The 14,674-nt window shown below is 40.8% G+C and overlaps 1 protein-coding gene across 2 annotated transcripts; it reads right to left on the reverse strand.

Moving 5' to 3' along the window:
• Positions 1 to 435: 435 nt before the first annotated feature.
• On the reverse strand, positions 436 to 13,486 carry espl1 (extra spindle pole bodies like 1, separase). Of its 2 annotated transcripts, none has more exons than XM_034532936.1 (32): positions 13,299 to 13,486; positions 13,061 to 13,149; positions 12,539 to 12,841; positions 11,666 to 12,418; positions 11,376 to 11,477; positions 11,132 to 11,243; positions 10,827 to 10,954; positions 10,437 to 10,630; positions 10,099 to 10,341; positions 9,811 to 9,955; positions 9,543 to 9,702; positions 9,226 to 9,365; positions 8,852 to 8,986; positions 8,652 to 8,768; positions 8,370 to 8,541; positions 8,133 to 8,261; positions 7,876 to 8,032; positions 7,141 to 7,250; positions 5,678 to 6,822; positions 5,172 to 5,589; positions 4,789 to 4,914; positions 4,311 to 4,524; positions 3,940 to 4,145; positions 3,446 to 3,573; positions 2,889 to 3,011; positions 2,617 to 2,766; positions 2,347 to 2,514; positions 2,076 to 2,180; positions 1,845 to 1,960; positions 1,657 to 1,740; positions 1,001 to 1,165; positions 436 to 918 (listed from the first exon to the last, which is right to left on the reverse strand). In XM_034532936.1, the coding sequence occupies exons 2-32, from the start codon at positions 13,139 to 13,141 to the stop codon at positions 717 to 719; spliced, it is 6,531 nt and encodes a 2,176-aa protein (XP_034388827.1). In that variant the 5' UTR covers positions 13,142 to 13,149; positions 13,299 to 13,486; the 3' UTR covers positions 436 to 716. The 2 variants fall into 2 exon arrangements, with proteins under 2 accessions (XP_034388827.1, XP_034388828.1); XM_034532937.1 differs by having other exon boundaries at positions 10,437 to 10,600; positions 13,299 to 13,480.
• Between the last annotated feature and the right edge of the window lie 1,188 nt (positions 13,487 to 14,674).

Here is a 14,674-nt window from a genome sequence, read left to right on the forward strand (position 1 = left end):
TTTATTTTGTATATTATGCACATTCAACTGAAACCTTTAACATTAAATTATATATTAATATTGGTAGCACTGATTTACCTCAGTATTTGTGCTCTAGGGCCCCTGAAAGCCCCTCAAATTTACAGATAACACTTATGATCCAATGTCTATAGAGCCAACTCTAAATTTAGAACATTTATCCATTAAGAATGTCATAGCTACAGCTTTTAACTGTAACGAGAGCCAACTTTCAAGGAAATATAAACAAGTGTAAGAACAAGATCTACGGGTTGTGTAAGATCTAACTAGGTCCAACAGTAAATTGATTTCATCCAAATGTTAGAAACTTGTTCACATTTCGCTGAGAACATATTTCTTGTTTCTAGAAGATAATACTGTAAATACTCTTTACACAAAGACTAATTAAAGTAATTTCCACAAACCAGACACTATAACTGTATTCGAGAACACATTTATTAAAAAAATGTTTAATCAAACACATTTAATGTCCATTCAAACTCTTTATAAAAAATAGCAAGATATTTAAAATCATTCAGACTATTGGTTTAAAAATGGAAACATTGGTTTAAATAAAATAAAATGCAGTACTTTAATATTGCCAACCCGTGAAACAAAGTTTAAGTTAAAGTAATTTCCTCCAGCTTGTGTGCTGAAACAATACAATTTAGATACTGTATACATTCTGCTTCTAGCAGAGTTTTGGTTTTCCAGCCCATCTACTGCAGGTGAACAGGTAAGCCATAGACCACAGGTGCAGCTCCCACAAGGTGTTTCATGTGTGTGACCTGACGTGATTGGCCCATATAATCCAGGAGGGAAGCTCCGGAACCAGCAGATAACCAGGACTCCAACAAGACTTTGGTGAAGCGATCAATATCCCGATCTGTGACATCCCACAGGTTTCCCAAAAAAAGGGGGCTAAGGAAAATAAATAAAAGAATGTATTCATAGGACACATTTAACAGAACCTTATTCAACTGCTAGTAAATAAATATCTCACCAGCCTGCTGTGAGGTAGTTGAGGACGATGCCTTGTCCTTCCTGATCTCCGCGCACTGCCAGAGCGGCACTACTGCAACCAAAGATCAGAGAAGCTGCTCTCATCTGCCGTTTCAGGACTGCTTGGCCATCGAAGAATCGTGCGCCTGCACCATGACCCACGTAACTACAGCATCCCGGGGTTAGAAGGACATTGACGATAGAAAGTAAAACTGGTTATCAAATCAAAGAGCACAATGTAAAACATAAACCGTAATATAATATAAACAATAATATAATATTAAAACAAAACGTTATGCTATGTGTTACCCAATTATAATTATTTTAAAATAGGTTTTTGAATACTTTTTTCTGTGGGACTTAGTCAATAAAATGCCAAAATATTGTGAAAAAATATCAATCAAAAGTCTGGAGTCCTACAAAAACCTAACAAATAAATTTAACATCACAGAAGACTAAGATGGAATTTCTTTTAACATCAACAGGCAAAAGATATGTGCCTGTTGATGTTAAACAATCAAAGAAGTGTGTTGAGTTCTAATCTGCTCAGGCAGTGATTTTGAAGTAGTCATAGTGCATTATTTTCAACATATTGCAGTATTATAAACCAAGTATTATTTCTGCTCCCAATCAGGATATTTAAGGTCATAAACTCACATGTATAGATCCTTGGTAGCAACAGCTTCTTCCAGCTGACTTGAGTCAGGAGCAACTCCACACACACCGACCCAATCCAGTTTACTTTAATGAGAATGGTAATGTAATTAAATGGGAAATAAACAGTCCGGTGACAGGACAACTTAGACAAATCAAAAGGCTTCAACAGTCATGAGTGTTGGCCTCACCTGCTAAACCATTCCTTGAATTGTCCTTGAGAGTTTCTTAAATTGGCATCAGGGTCCACGACATAGAACACCTGCCTTGCATCCACGCCTTGCTTTAGGACGGATTGAGAGTCAGTCTAAAAGGGAAGATAGAAAAAACAATGTCCGTAACTACCACTGACTAACTGTCAGGACGTAAATCACATGTTCACCACAGGCCATATTGCCACAGTAATGGCACATCAATTGTACCTCTTTCTGAATGCTCAGTCCAATTACAGAGTGCAAAGAAGGCATCCGGCTGACAGAGTGAGACTTCAAGATGGAGGTGCTCTCCCACGGCAGCTTCTGAAGGTACTGCAAAAGAAACAGGAGAGGATACCTCTACATTTTAGCATTATCCTACCTCAAAGAACATATTGCACCAGTGCTTTTGTAGGTATTTCCTCTCCCAGAAAGGCCCCACTATGTACAAACCAGGCTATGGAAAAATGCAGTATTTAATAGAGATGACGAAACCAACCTTGTCCAGGATGAGAACCACATGACCGCGGGGCTCGTCTCTACAAGCGAGCCGGGACACAGCTGTATGGAGAAGCTTGTCACACTCCGTATCCCACTGGGGAGAGACTCCCAGAGCAAATCTCTTTAGGTCCTCTTGGGAGAGCACAGGAGAAGCAGACAGCACAGCCTGAAACACGAGAGTTTAACGTGTGAGTAGCTGTTGCTTTACAGTTCCTTTTCCAACAGAAACCAAGACAGAATGGAAAATAAAAATATATAAAACACACACCGTCAACATTTCCTCACTGACTATCACTCCCTTTGCAGACAAAGACTTGCAAAGGTGCCGTGCCTGTATGGAGAGCTCAGGATCCAATGAAGGGGGTAGGAGAAAGCTCCACCAGCACCCCAGCAGTTCCCCCATCACCTTCAACAGTTGCTGAAAGAAATGTTGTGTTTTCTTAGTGGAAGTGTATAACTTTTAAGTGAAACTGAGTAAATAATGCAGGCATTGTGAAGTCCCGAGACTCCCCAATAGCACCTTCGCTCTTCACCACTTACCCCAACTCGAGAGTCAAGTGCCCCGCGGCCCTCCCACCACTTGGCTTTCTCAGACACAGAGCTCACAAGCTTCTGCTCCACCTGAATACTATCTATCTCCTGAACCAGCCAACCGATGGAGTGCTGCATAACAGAGAGACAAAGACAGTGTTATAATATGGGTTATAATATATAAACCAGAGGGAAATAAAAGTCACGCAAACATATTTCTTCCACATTATAGTATTAAACTGAGTCTTTTATTTATTCATTCATTTATATATTGAATTTAGTGCGACAGTGGCTCATTGATGCAGTTGCTGCATTCACAATTTTGGTTGAATATGGAGTATGACTGTCCTATATATTTTGATAGATGCCTTTTATATTTGAGTTAAATACAACAGCAAATATTTCCCTTTAGGCTAGGCTACTTGATAAAACATAAGAGTATGAGCATAGCAAGATTTTAAAGTCACTTGTGTCACCATGTTACTAAGCACTTATACTTATAGCACAATATACTTGTCTGGATTGTGGCAACCATTCTCCTCAGAAAAAAAATGTACTGTCCAAACCTGTTGTTTAGAGGTAGGGGTGTGAACAGTGACCGGGGCAGATCCCTTCTCAAGACGTGACAGTATGATGCCGTCACCCATCTCCCCAGGTTTTACTCCAAGCACAGACATCACACACACAGTAACCCCTGTTAAAGGAGAGAGAGGGATGCACAGAAAGAAAGGATAATAGTACATGAGCATAATGCAGTTCACATTCTGGTCATCTTAACAAGCACGAAAGCATCAAGTAATCTGAATGAAATCAGGTTATGGAAAAGATAAAAACAGCTCACACTCACTGAGTTAGGTTCCACTAAGTATAGCTACAGGAAATAGGAATGACATACTAGAAGTTTGACGAACTCACAATAAAAACTTGCTTGGAGATCAAAAGTCACTGAATTATCTTAAACCTAGCCATAACCTCTAATAATGCACTACTGGCAAGTGCAAACCACATTTTGAAGGAACCAAAATGTAAAATGTACCCAAGACAGTATTTCTTATTTTACCTGAGGGAAGCTGTTGAATTAGTTGGAGAAACTCTTGACAGTGTCTCTTGGGGAAAGTAGCGGCGTCAGCAGTTGGGAAGGAGAAGATGTTCTCTAACCGCGACAACCTCTGTTCAGTGGAGTTCTTGGACTCGTTTGGACTGAGCTCATCTATACTCAGAGCATCCATCTTGTCTGCCAACTCACTGGACACTTTTCTCAACTTTCTGTTTGAATGACGACACAAAGCAACATGAATTAAACCATTTGTAATATTGTCAATGTAAAATAATGTTGAGCCTTGAACATGTCAAAGATATTTAGTATATAATACAAGTGTTGGTCAGAGGGACATCATGACATGACTCAATACATACAAGACATATACCTACTTGAGACAACTGGCCAAATGCCTGATTGTGTGATGACGATTTGTGATGCCCAAAGAGTGGGCATGCAGCATTGCTGTAGTTATGGGGTCCTGCTGTCCTCTGGTCAAGGCCAGGAGAGTACAGAGGGTCGGGTAGATGGTGGGGGAGGGGAAGTGCTGGAGGGCCAACCATGCTTTGCGGAGCAACGACTCAACATCCTCCAGAGAAAGATTGTCTGAGAAAAGAAAGATGTAAAATGACAGACAAAACTAAAGAGCTACCATGAAGACAAATAGTGTGTACTTCTTTACGTTAGGCTTCATATCCCTTATTTCTCATAAGATGCTTTCCAGATACAAGTGGCATGTTTCCCTCCTCTCATACACACGTATATTGTAACGTTTTGTAGATAATTATAAGATTGCAAGTCTCACTCCAATAACAAAACAAAAAAAAGATAGTCATAATTCAGGCCAACTGCAGTAGTGTAAAGCCTCACCTGGCCTGGTGTACGAATGAGAGAGGTGGGTTTGTGGACCTTCTCTCAGATGGCCTCTGCTCCTTAGTTCAGACAAGTCATCTCTCTCCAAATCACCACACATATCCCTTCGCAAAACCTCAAAATCTGTGTAGAGAAAATCAAGAAAGAGATTAGAACTCTGGCTCTATCAATATGTTGCTAGGTACAGTGATGACCATTATTATTGAGTTTCAAATTATTAACAGTGAGCTTGGAAGGCATCACTAAATGACATGTTTCAATAAGAAATATGGTGTGATGGATGGCACAAAATAAACCTATCGTGGTAAATGTTGTGCAAATGGCAGGTTACATGTTTAGTAATTAATGTAGAGTTTCACAAACGTGCACAAAATACACACCTATATCTTTACTTGAAGCAGAATTGTCTCCAGCCTCTTCAAAGTCAGATGTCCTGAGGTGCTCAATGCTAATGTCCAGAACTTGTTTAGTTTCCTCCTCAATGGTCCTCATCTTGTCTGGCTCCTCCACTGCATCGGCTTCTGCCTTGGACAGCTCCCTTCTTGTTCTTCCTCTTCTGGTTGAGGCAGACTGGTTGACTAAAGACTCGTCATCCTCAGAAGTCATCCCAGGCATTGCAGTGGTCTTCTTACTCCTGGTCTGCCTCTTGGGTGGGACCTTCACTGCAGGTGGATCTGGGGCTGTTTTACAGTTCTGTGCTGCTCTTCTTGTGGTGGTTCGCTTTTTAGGGACATCTATTCTTTTCTTGGGCTCTGCCGGGGTGTTGGCTTCCGTGTCACTCTCATCGCTAAACTCCATCTGTATTGAAATATGAGAAAGAAAGGTTGTTTTTTTTCCATAAAAAAACCCCAACAATAATAAAAACTGCTTTGACTAAGATGCCTACCACGAAACGTGATTTCTTTGTGCGTCTGGGGGCAGCAGGCACAGGTTGGGCTTTGTCTTGAACCGGCGACAACTCTTCAAACACTTGAAACTGGAACTTAGAGGCCGTTCTCGGTGCTTTCTGCACTGAAGAAGGGGCTTTCACCTTTTGAATAGGAGTGCAGGCCAATGTAGGTACCACTGTGTTAAAGTCAAACGAGTCAAGCTCCCTACTAGATGGCTCAGGCTTTACCATTACTGGTGTCATGGGAACAAGTCCCTTTCCTTTGGTTGAAGAGCTTGTCACTGTAACCCTGGGCTTGACAACCGTGACCTTCTTGGCTTCTTTTGTTTTGTCAGGAATATCTAGGTTTTTATTGGACTCTTTAGGCTTCTTAAGCAAGGATGAGGGAGGCACCGCTTTCGGTTCTGATTTCAGGTTTTTATCCTCTTTTGGTGCATTCCAAGTCCAAGCATTTGAGAAGAGCTCCTCTGGGCTGCAGGCTTTTTTTTCCGCCAAGGTAACCAATGACACAATTGCTTTGGTTGCCAGTAGGCCTGCTCTCACAGGTCTAAGCATAGGAGAAGGTGTGGAATCAACAAATGCCAAGCCAGCTTCCAGTACTTTCCATATACCAAAGACCTTGCTATGCCTTGGATCCAGCCCAGACAGGGCCATGTGAAGGTAGACACGGCCCACCACGTCCTGCATCAGGGAAGGCTTAGAGGGGCTTTTGCCAGGGCCACAGGGAGGGAAGAGCTTAGCCAATTTTGCCCCAAGTTTGGCAACAACACTCTTACAGCGAGCTAATGTTGCTGTCTGAAGTTTCAAACTGACTTTGGCTTCATTGGGATCTAGCTGCAGTACCAGATCAGCCTGTGTGGCTGCCCAACGAGCCGTGGCACGGCCCAGACAGGGCTCCGAGCAGCAGGGGCAGTGGCAGTTAGATTCATGCGCCAGGGAGGAGAGCCAGCGGCGAGGGTGGGCTTTGAAAGGTGGGGAGCTGGCCATATCCCTCACTACAAGTTCTTTGCCAATCCACCTAGTGCTCAGGATGCCCTTAAGATCATCCTCCAAGGCAGGAAGGGGCAACTGAGTTTTCTGTGCCGGGCGTCCTTTCCTTGGTTTGATTTTCACTTCAGCCTTCTGCACCTGATCAGAAAAATCTGAGGAGAAGAAACATATTAGAAGTTCATTATGTCGTACAAGGAAAGAGACATGCTTTAAATTAGACAATAGTTCAATAACGTTTTTTTTTCTTTCTACAACTTACCAGGAATAAACATGACCATAACTTTAAAAATACAAGTTTTATCAAATCACAACTTTACTATAAATCAAATAAAAATATTGGACCAATATCCAGCCTTATTTGAATTTCAATTCAATTCATTTTGTATTGCCCAAAATCACAAATGACAAATTTGCCTCACATCGGATCAGGAAAAACTCCCATTTGAACAGGAGCTTTGTATTCAACATACCTGTACAGAGTTCCAGAAGGTTTCTGACTTTGTCTAAATCAATTCTACTTTCCTCTCTCTCCCCCTGCATCAGTTCTAACTCAGCTTTCATCACCAGCAGCTCAGCGCATCTAAAACAATAAAAAAAAGAGAACAAAAAATTGAATTCCATTCATTGTGCTGCCTATCTATACTGCGATGCGTTCTAGGCCCATTATAAGCACAGCATTACTTGGTATGTATGATTAGAACAAATTCATATAGTTATCATACCAATTTGAATTACACTGTTAAACAGCCTTGCAGAATATTAAAAAACACTTTAATAAGGTTTGCTTTGTTTCTGGGCGGCTTCATATTTTAGACTTCAAACAGCAGGAATCCAAAATAAGCGGCTTATAATTGGTATTTATTACAGGGCTATTGGATTGCAGGGGACTGTACAGGGTGGGTATATGACTGACTATAACATTTTGTATTTTGTAATCAATACGCAAGATAACTGTACTGTATAGATTATACAGTACCAGTTCAAAAGGGGATGCAGTAAAAACTTCAGGTCCAATAAATGGATTTAAACACCACAACAAGCGTAACAGCACATAAACAATAGGCAGAAACAAGATGTGACCTGGCGTTAAGTTTAGCATTGTACACTGCAGACACCAGTAAACCCTGAAAATATCAGAGCACAATATCTTTTGGACACTGCTTCAACATTCACATTTTAACTCTTGACCAAGCATGTGTACGTACTGGCTGAGTGCTTGCAGCTTGATGGCCAGTTTGAGAGCTTCTAGACATTGGAGCCTAGCATCATTGACGGCTCCACAGCTGCTCCTCACAGCTACGACCTTCATAGAGCAGTTTAGAAGCTCTGAGAGCAACTGCCACTTTAGCACCAAGTTGTCTCCTGCTCATAGATCAAGAGTGAGAGGGAGAGAGTCACAAAAAGAGACATCAATAAGGTATTAGAAGCTTTTTCATTCAGTTCATGTGTGGGACAAACCTACCTTGGTCGATAAAGCGCATGTCGGAGCTGCTGCCGTGTGACCCATATAGGCCCTTCCCCACTAAAGTGACCAGCAGGCTGCAGAGAAGCTTCAGACTTTCATATAGGGCCGTATCCGGGCTATTTAGACCTGAGACACAATCACAGGTCCTTACTTCATGAAAGCTGCAGACCTCCTTACATTCTCACAATGCAAAATGAAAACATAAATGATATTCATTCAAATGCTTCAGCAAACCATGATGTGTGATATGGCTTCTCTGGGCTTGTGGCAGTGCCGCTGTGTCCAAACTCAGATAGGAGCTGCAGGTCTGGAGCATCCGAGCACGCAGCAGGTACCAACTCTTTGACTGCCTCTGCTTGTTCACTTCTTTAAGTACCTCACACAGATAAGGTACTCCACGACCCACCTGCGATTTGGTCAATAGGAAAAGGGGCAATTTAATAGAATCACCTATTCCAGCAAACAAAACACAACAATAACAATGCAAGAAATACTGCTTCCAGACATTTGACGTACCTGTCCTGTGCTGTAGCAGTACTGAGCTTTCAACAGAATTGCCAGCATAGCGAGAGAAGAAGGTCCATCAGTAGATGTAACAGAGGTAAGAAACTGTTCTGCTTGCTCTAGCTGGGCCTTAAAAATCAGCACAATAAACAAAGTGAGATATAGTATATAAAATATGTATGCTATGAATAATTATTACTAAACTGCATTACCAAAGCCAGTTCAGGAGTGCCCATATCCAGGAGAAGGCTGGCTGATTGACAGAGGTAGCTGGCACATCCGTGGGCATCAGCAAGTTGATGTGAAAGTCCAATCGCAAGCTGGTAAGCTTCCAAAGCCTTTAGAGGCTTCATAAGAAAGGAGATTTGATAAATGCAGATTAATTACCAATGATGTGAACAATACTTAGAATAACCTAAACACAGAATTCTATATAAAATAACACTTACACATCAATGTCTTTCTTCCAGTAAAACATCTGAATTAAATAATTTGCTTTCAAAGGATCTTAACCTAGTAGTTACTTATTTGATAGAAGCCTAATCAATTTGGTGATGGAGAGTGAAACTAAAGAGTTTATTTGTACCTTTCCTTTGAGTTTAAAGAGAGCCGCAGTCACAGCGATGGAGCTACAGGTCTGTTTGAGGTTTCTGACAGAAGGCAGGACGTGTCTCTGGAGAAGAGCGGACCACTCCTCGAGTGCTCTTTCTAAAGGCTTGCACAACTCTTCCAGGAAATAAAAAATGATTTCCATTAATCTCAAAAAGAGAAAGTTGACTAGACCCACCAATAGTGCTTAACAGAAATGTGTTTAGAATAGCAGAACAGATTACGATTCAAGTATAAACATTATATTATGAGTCTACAGTAGGATGATTAATGATATGAAAAAAGGGCTCTTACTGTTCTCTGCAGCCAGGTTAAAATGCAAGCCTTCATAGACCAGGATGCTGTCTTGTGTCTTCTGCTTGTCTTCATAATCAAAATCATTGGTTTCTATTTGATTGGCCACACACCGTGTCTGCTCACGCAACTCTCTCAGTTGTTTGTCCTTGTCAATGGTCTGACCAAAAACATACAAGCTCCATTAATACATCACAGGACTCTTGGTCAGTGTATTAAACTAAGAAACTCCAGAAAATAATTGATTACTAGTAATAATAGAGCTCACCTCCTGAAGGTTCTTCTCGAGAGTGCATATATAGAGCCAAAGTAAAGCATGGGCCTTGTCATCCTTCAGCCTGTCAGCATTCTCTGGAGTCTCGGGTTCTTCTTCAAACAGCCGTAAAGCTTCATTGGTGAAATCAACTGCTGTGCTGTACAGTTACAAATGAACACAGAGACGGTAAGCTGTTGCCCTAAATTATTGGCCCTGACAAACAAACCCCACATAAAACAGTGATTTTATAAATGGCAAGGAGCAGCACTCATTAGAAATTACGTAGATAAAAGCTCCTACCAGTCAGTCTGTTCACTGAAATCCTGGTAACACACAACTTGGGCCATTTCACAGAGGTAGACAGCACGCAGATGGGTGTGGGTGCTGTCCTCATGGCAGATGTCCAACAGATCACAGAGTGTGTTGTAACGCTCCTGGGCCGTGTCTCCTGCCACCTCCTTATAGCAACGCAACTCTTCCTCTAACAGGCAAAGCATTACTCGCTCATCGGGGACGTCAGAACCAAAACCATCGTGTAATGTTCTGTTTCAGCATGGGACAAGTTTACTTTCCATTAATATCTATAAAATACATTCTCTATAAAAAAAATAAATCCCTTTATTAGAATTTCTCTGTACCTGAGACGGATGTCCTCTTCCGAGTTACGACTAGCGTCAGTCTTTGTTTTGACCCACAGGGAGACCGGTTCAGACATATGGTCACTGATTTTGTCCCCCAAAGCCTTCAGCCATAGGATCACCCAGTCCAGCGCTCGCTCCAGCTGTCCAGCCCGCCTAGACGTCTGCACAGCCAGCATGAAGAGGCGACTCAACTAGGTAGTCAAAAGCCATGTTAATGATTGAGGTGTACAAATAAAAACATTTTTCCTCAGGATAATCTGGGTTTGCATCCATCACAGCCCATTTAAAATCAGGAGGTAATCTGTATACCAACAACCAAGCCCATTCAAGACAAATACATTATTTATACTCTGTAGTATTAAGACACATAACACTTTAAGGACTTACCCTATCAACAGAGAGCGAGACGGAGCAATTCTTGCATAGATCCCTGCAGACAATCTCAACTAGTGTGAAGGCCTGGTCATAGAGACGCCGGTTGTAAAATCCACAAGCCAAATTGCTCACAGCAATCACTGCAAGACACACGGTAATCTTCAAATGTCATTCATTATAACAATAAAATATGAACTATATATATATATATATATATATATATATATATAGAGTATAGTAAGTATAGCAATTTAAGAAAGCATTTCAGAACCACTCACAAGACCTGACATATTAATAATCTAGACTCTAATAATCACCTGCTTTGACAAGAAGGTTTTCACTAGACAGTTTACGCAGTTCAGTCATCATCTGTCCAGCTGTGGCTTGGCAGTAGAGCAGCACTCTGTCTAATATGTCACTGTTCTCCAGCTGAGAACAACAAATCACAATCTCAAACCTGAAGTACAATTTGAACTGCAGCAACATGTTCCAACTGTGATGCAGTAATCTTATTTGTTGGTGCTATCATCATCACCATGAAAACTACAGAAGCAGCCTCACCTGTGATGCGAGTATGCTCTCGTAAGCAAACACGAAGCCTTGGTAAATATTGAAGCAAAGTGCCTGCTGCAGTCTGCTGCACTCAGCCTGGCATGTTGAATTCTGTAAATGGAGCAATTCACAGGTTTGTAATCTGTATAGATTTTCCTCAAGTAAATAAATGTAACCTCTGTATGGCTATTTAATGGCAACTAAGAAAAATCCAACAGTGCTTTAATTTTACAGAATGATTCCTTTTTCTAGCACACACAAAAAAAAAAAAAATGTTCCTAGTCACCAACTATACCCACCTTCTTTAGCGTCTTTACTAGCCGTTCTTGGTGCTCCTCACAAAAAGAAAACCAAGCCAGGAGCACAGGTCCACTTATTCCCTTGCTGTGACCACTTTCAACAGCCCATATCACTAGTCCACAACCTTCCAGCACTGCATGAGCTTCTCTGTCCCCGAGGTCAGCTGAAAGAGACCTCAAGGCCCTGGCACACTCGGTCAAAGCCTTGCTACTCTCCCCGCCAGCCTTCATTGTAGAATGAATCTTTACTGCCCATTTGCCGAGTACCATGGCTATACAGTGACAATCAACACAGTCTGCGACCTTGTTCTCGATGTCATTCAAGAAGGTGAAAGTCAGATCATAGTGTCCAGCCTTACAAAGCACCTTCGCTACAATTAAAACTATTTCAAAAAACGAATATAGACTTGATGTCTCAGTAGACTGCTTGGACCCGTCTCGATCACAGCCTTGACCACCAGTCCAGCATCTGTTGAAAAGTGTGTGCATTTCCTGGAGAAGAAAAGACGCGTCGTCCTTGGTTACCGCTTCACAGCTACTCTCAAATTCAGCGATGGCATCCTCTGTATATATGGGGACCTTGGAGAAAGAGGGGGTTACACTTTCTGTGTCCAACAACTGAAGGAAGCTCAAAGCTTGTATCTGGCAGTGGAGTTTGTCACGGGGATTCAGGATTTTCTTGTCTTTGGTAGCAGATAGTCCATTCCAGAGCACTGAGAAGCAGCTCCGCACAAGAACACTGTAGTCCTCACCCTATGGACCACAAAAGAGGGGCAACCATGTTAATGCCGACACTAAAAAAAGGTGATCATTCAGTGCAGATGTGGAATTCACAACATATGTAAATGAACTAAAATAGAAAGTGATGCGTACCTGTTGGGCTGGGGTAAGCCTGCTGTAAAGCAACCCAGCTACATGGCTACACAGACTGTGAGCTTCTAGGGTGCTTAGCTTCTTGACAATATGGAAAACTATCTTTTCCATGTATAGTGGACTGCTCTGAGCCACAAGTGATGCAGAGATATCATAGCCTTGAAGGGAAAGCTCCACCAGCTGGATCAACTGACTGACATGGTCAAGATTAGGTGATGCAACTCCAAGTTGATGGTTACAGGCCCTGATGACCCTGTCACACAGTGTGCGACCCTGAAGGCCCGATCGACTCTTCACATAATTCTGCAAAACATATTTATGAATGAAAGACAGGTTTAGATTATCATTTAAAAGCGGGATTTATAAATAAATGTAATGTTTTGCATTGCAATTCTCAAAAACATACCAAAGTTGAACAGAGCAAATTAAACTTGATGTTTGTTGTTTAAACGTTTGTGCTTGTAGAAAAATAATACTGTGTGACGTTGAATACAAGAGGTTTATCTTTATGATTATTCTAACCTGTAGTTCGTGAAGTAACCGCTCAGTCTCTTCCACAGAACAAGTCCGCTTGACGTATTCGTCCACTTTCAAACACTTCATGACTGCAGCTGTAGAAACCCGGTTATTAGTACATTTGATTTTAAACTTCGTTAATCGAAGAACGTAGCAAAGCTAACGTTAGCGTCAACGTCAACATGAAGCCGTTTGACTAACGTTAACGTTTACCAGCTTGCCAAGACAACATGCACTGACTTACTTCAAGCAGGACACCTTTATGGCCACACGTTTATATTCACGGCAGATAAAAGGCAGACTTGTTCTCCATAACAACACAATTTAGCAGCGGTAAGGTTTTGCTGCTAAAGTTACATAAGTTTAAAGATTCAAATCCTTAAGAATCATGGAAGCTGCAGCCCCGCGCACTGTTTTTGAAAGGTGTTTGCTAACCAATCAGATTACACATCCGCTTTTACCCGGAAATGATGTGAATTATGGGTATTGTAGTTTTATGATCATACATTTAAAAAAAACAGAATGAGAGCGACATTCTGTAGTTTCATAATTAGTTGTAAGACCATTAAATACATGAACATTTTAGGCATTCAAATGGATCTGTATTTGCTCAAACATGCAACACAACCCAGAAACATGTACTGTAAACAATGTGATTAAAATAATTCTGCCGTCAGGCCATTTGAAGTATGTATTATTATTATTATATTATATATTAATATATTGAGGTAGGCCGAGACATAAACATTTTTTGGCGTTCTTCAGATGGATTAAAAACTGTATTTTACAGTATTATTTGAATGATTGTTGTATAGTAAGAGCTTTGGATTTTAAACTAATGGAATTGTACATGTAGGTTTGGAGTCCAACTATAATCTCCGTCACAATCATCCTAATTATTAGTCATATTACACCAAAATGCAACAACATGAAAATGATTTTAATTGTCTGATTGCATAATGAGTCAGCAGATCTAATCACTATAAAGTATAGTTATACCAGATATTTGAAACATATAATGTTAAATAACAATTGAAATATAATTCAACTGTCAACAAAATAAGTTGGAAGAATATGTTAACTTTCCAGCAAGACATTAGTCTAAAAGGTGGAGCCAAACTCAAAATAATGTCCCTGTGTGGATATTTCGATTTTAAATAGACGCTGTTTGTTGATCAAAACAAATTACTACTGGGATTCACTATTGTAAAACAATAACATGTGAAAAGTTCCATGGGGTAAATGCTTTTTATGGTCACTGTAAATCCCAAATAGTTTGTGTTGATGAACGGAGTAATGAAAATAGATTTTTGTTTGTAACATATCCACCAGAGGGCACAGGTCCACACTCCCCCTTTTAGCTCACTGCAGATCACCTGTATTTAAACAGTTGAAACTTCCCATTCTCTATGGAAGCAACTGCATGCTAGATGAATATTATTAAGAGCGTGTTTCCATTTGCAACATAAAAAACTTCAGAAGATTTAAAATTGTAGTGGAACACTACTGTCACGATGGCTGATCCATTACTCTAAAAACAACTTCTGTCAGAATGATTCTTGAAGGGTTGAGGGAGTGAGTGAACAAAGTGTGGACAAACAATGCTTGATATACAAGATT

This window comes from Cyclopterus lumpus, chromosome 5 (assembly GCF_009769545.1).
Source record: "Cyclopterus lumpus isolate fCycLum1 chromosome 5, fCycLum1.pri, whole genome shotgun sequence".
NCBI classification, from domain to species: domain Eukaryota; kingdom Metazoa; phylum Chordata; class Actinopteri; order Perciformes; family Cyclopteridae; genus Cyclopterus; species Cyclopterus lumpus.

Bases quoted from the DNA above. Each gene is read 5' to 3' on its own strand.
- espl1 (XM_034532936.1), bottom strand. From the start codon at position 13,141: ATGAAGTGTTTGAAAGTGGACGAATACGTCAAGCGGACTTGTTCTGTG. The intron at 10,342-10,436 runs GTACAGAGAAAT...ATGCTGAAACAG, and splicing joins GAAGAGGACATCCGTCTCAG to AACATTACACGATGGTTTTG. The intron at 8,262-8,369 runs GTTTGCTGAAGC...ATTGTGTCTCAG, and splicing joins AAGCCATATCACACATCATG to GTCTAAATAGCCCGGATACG.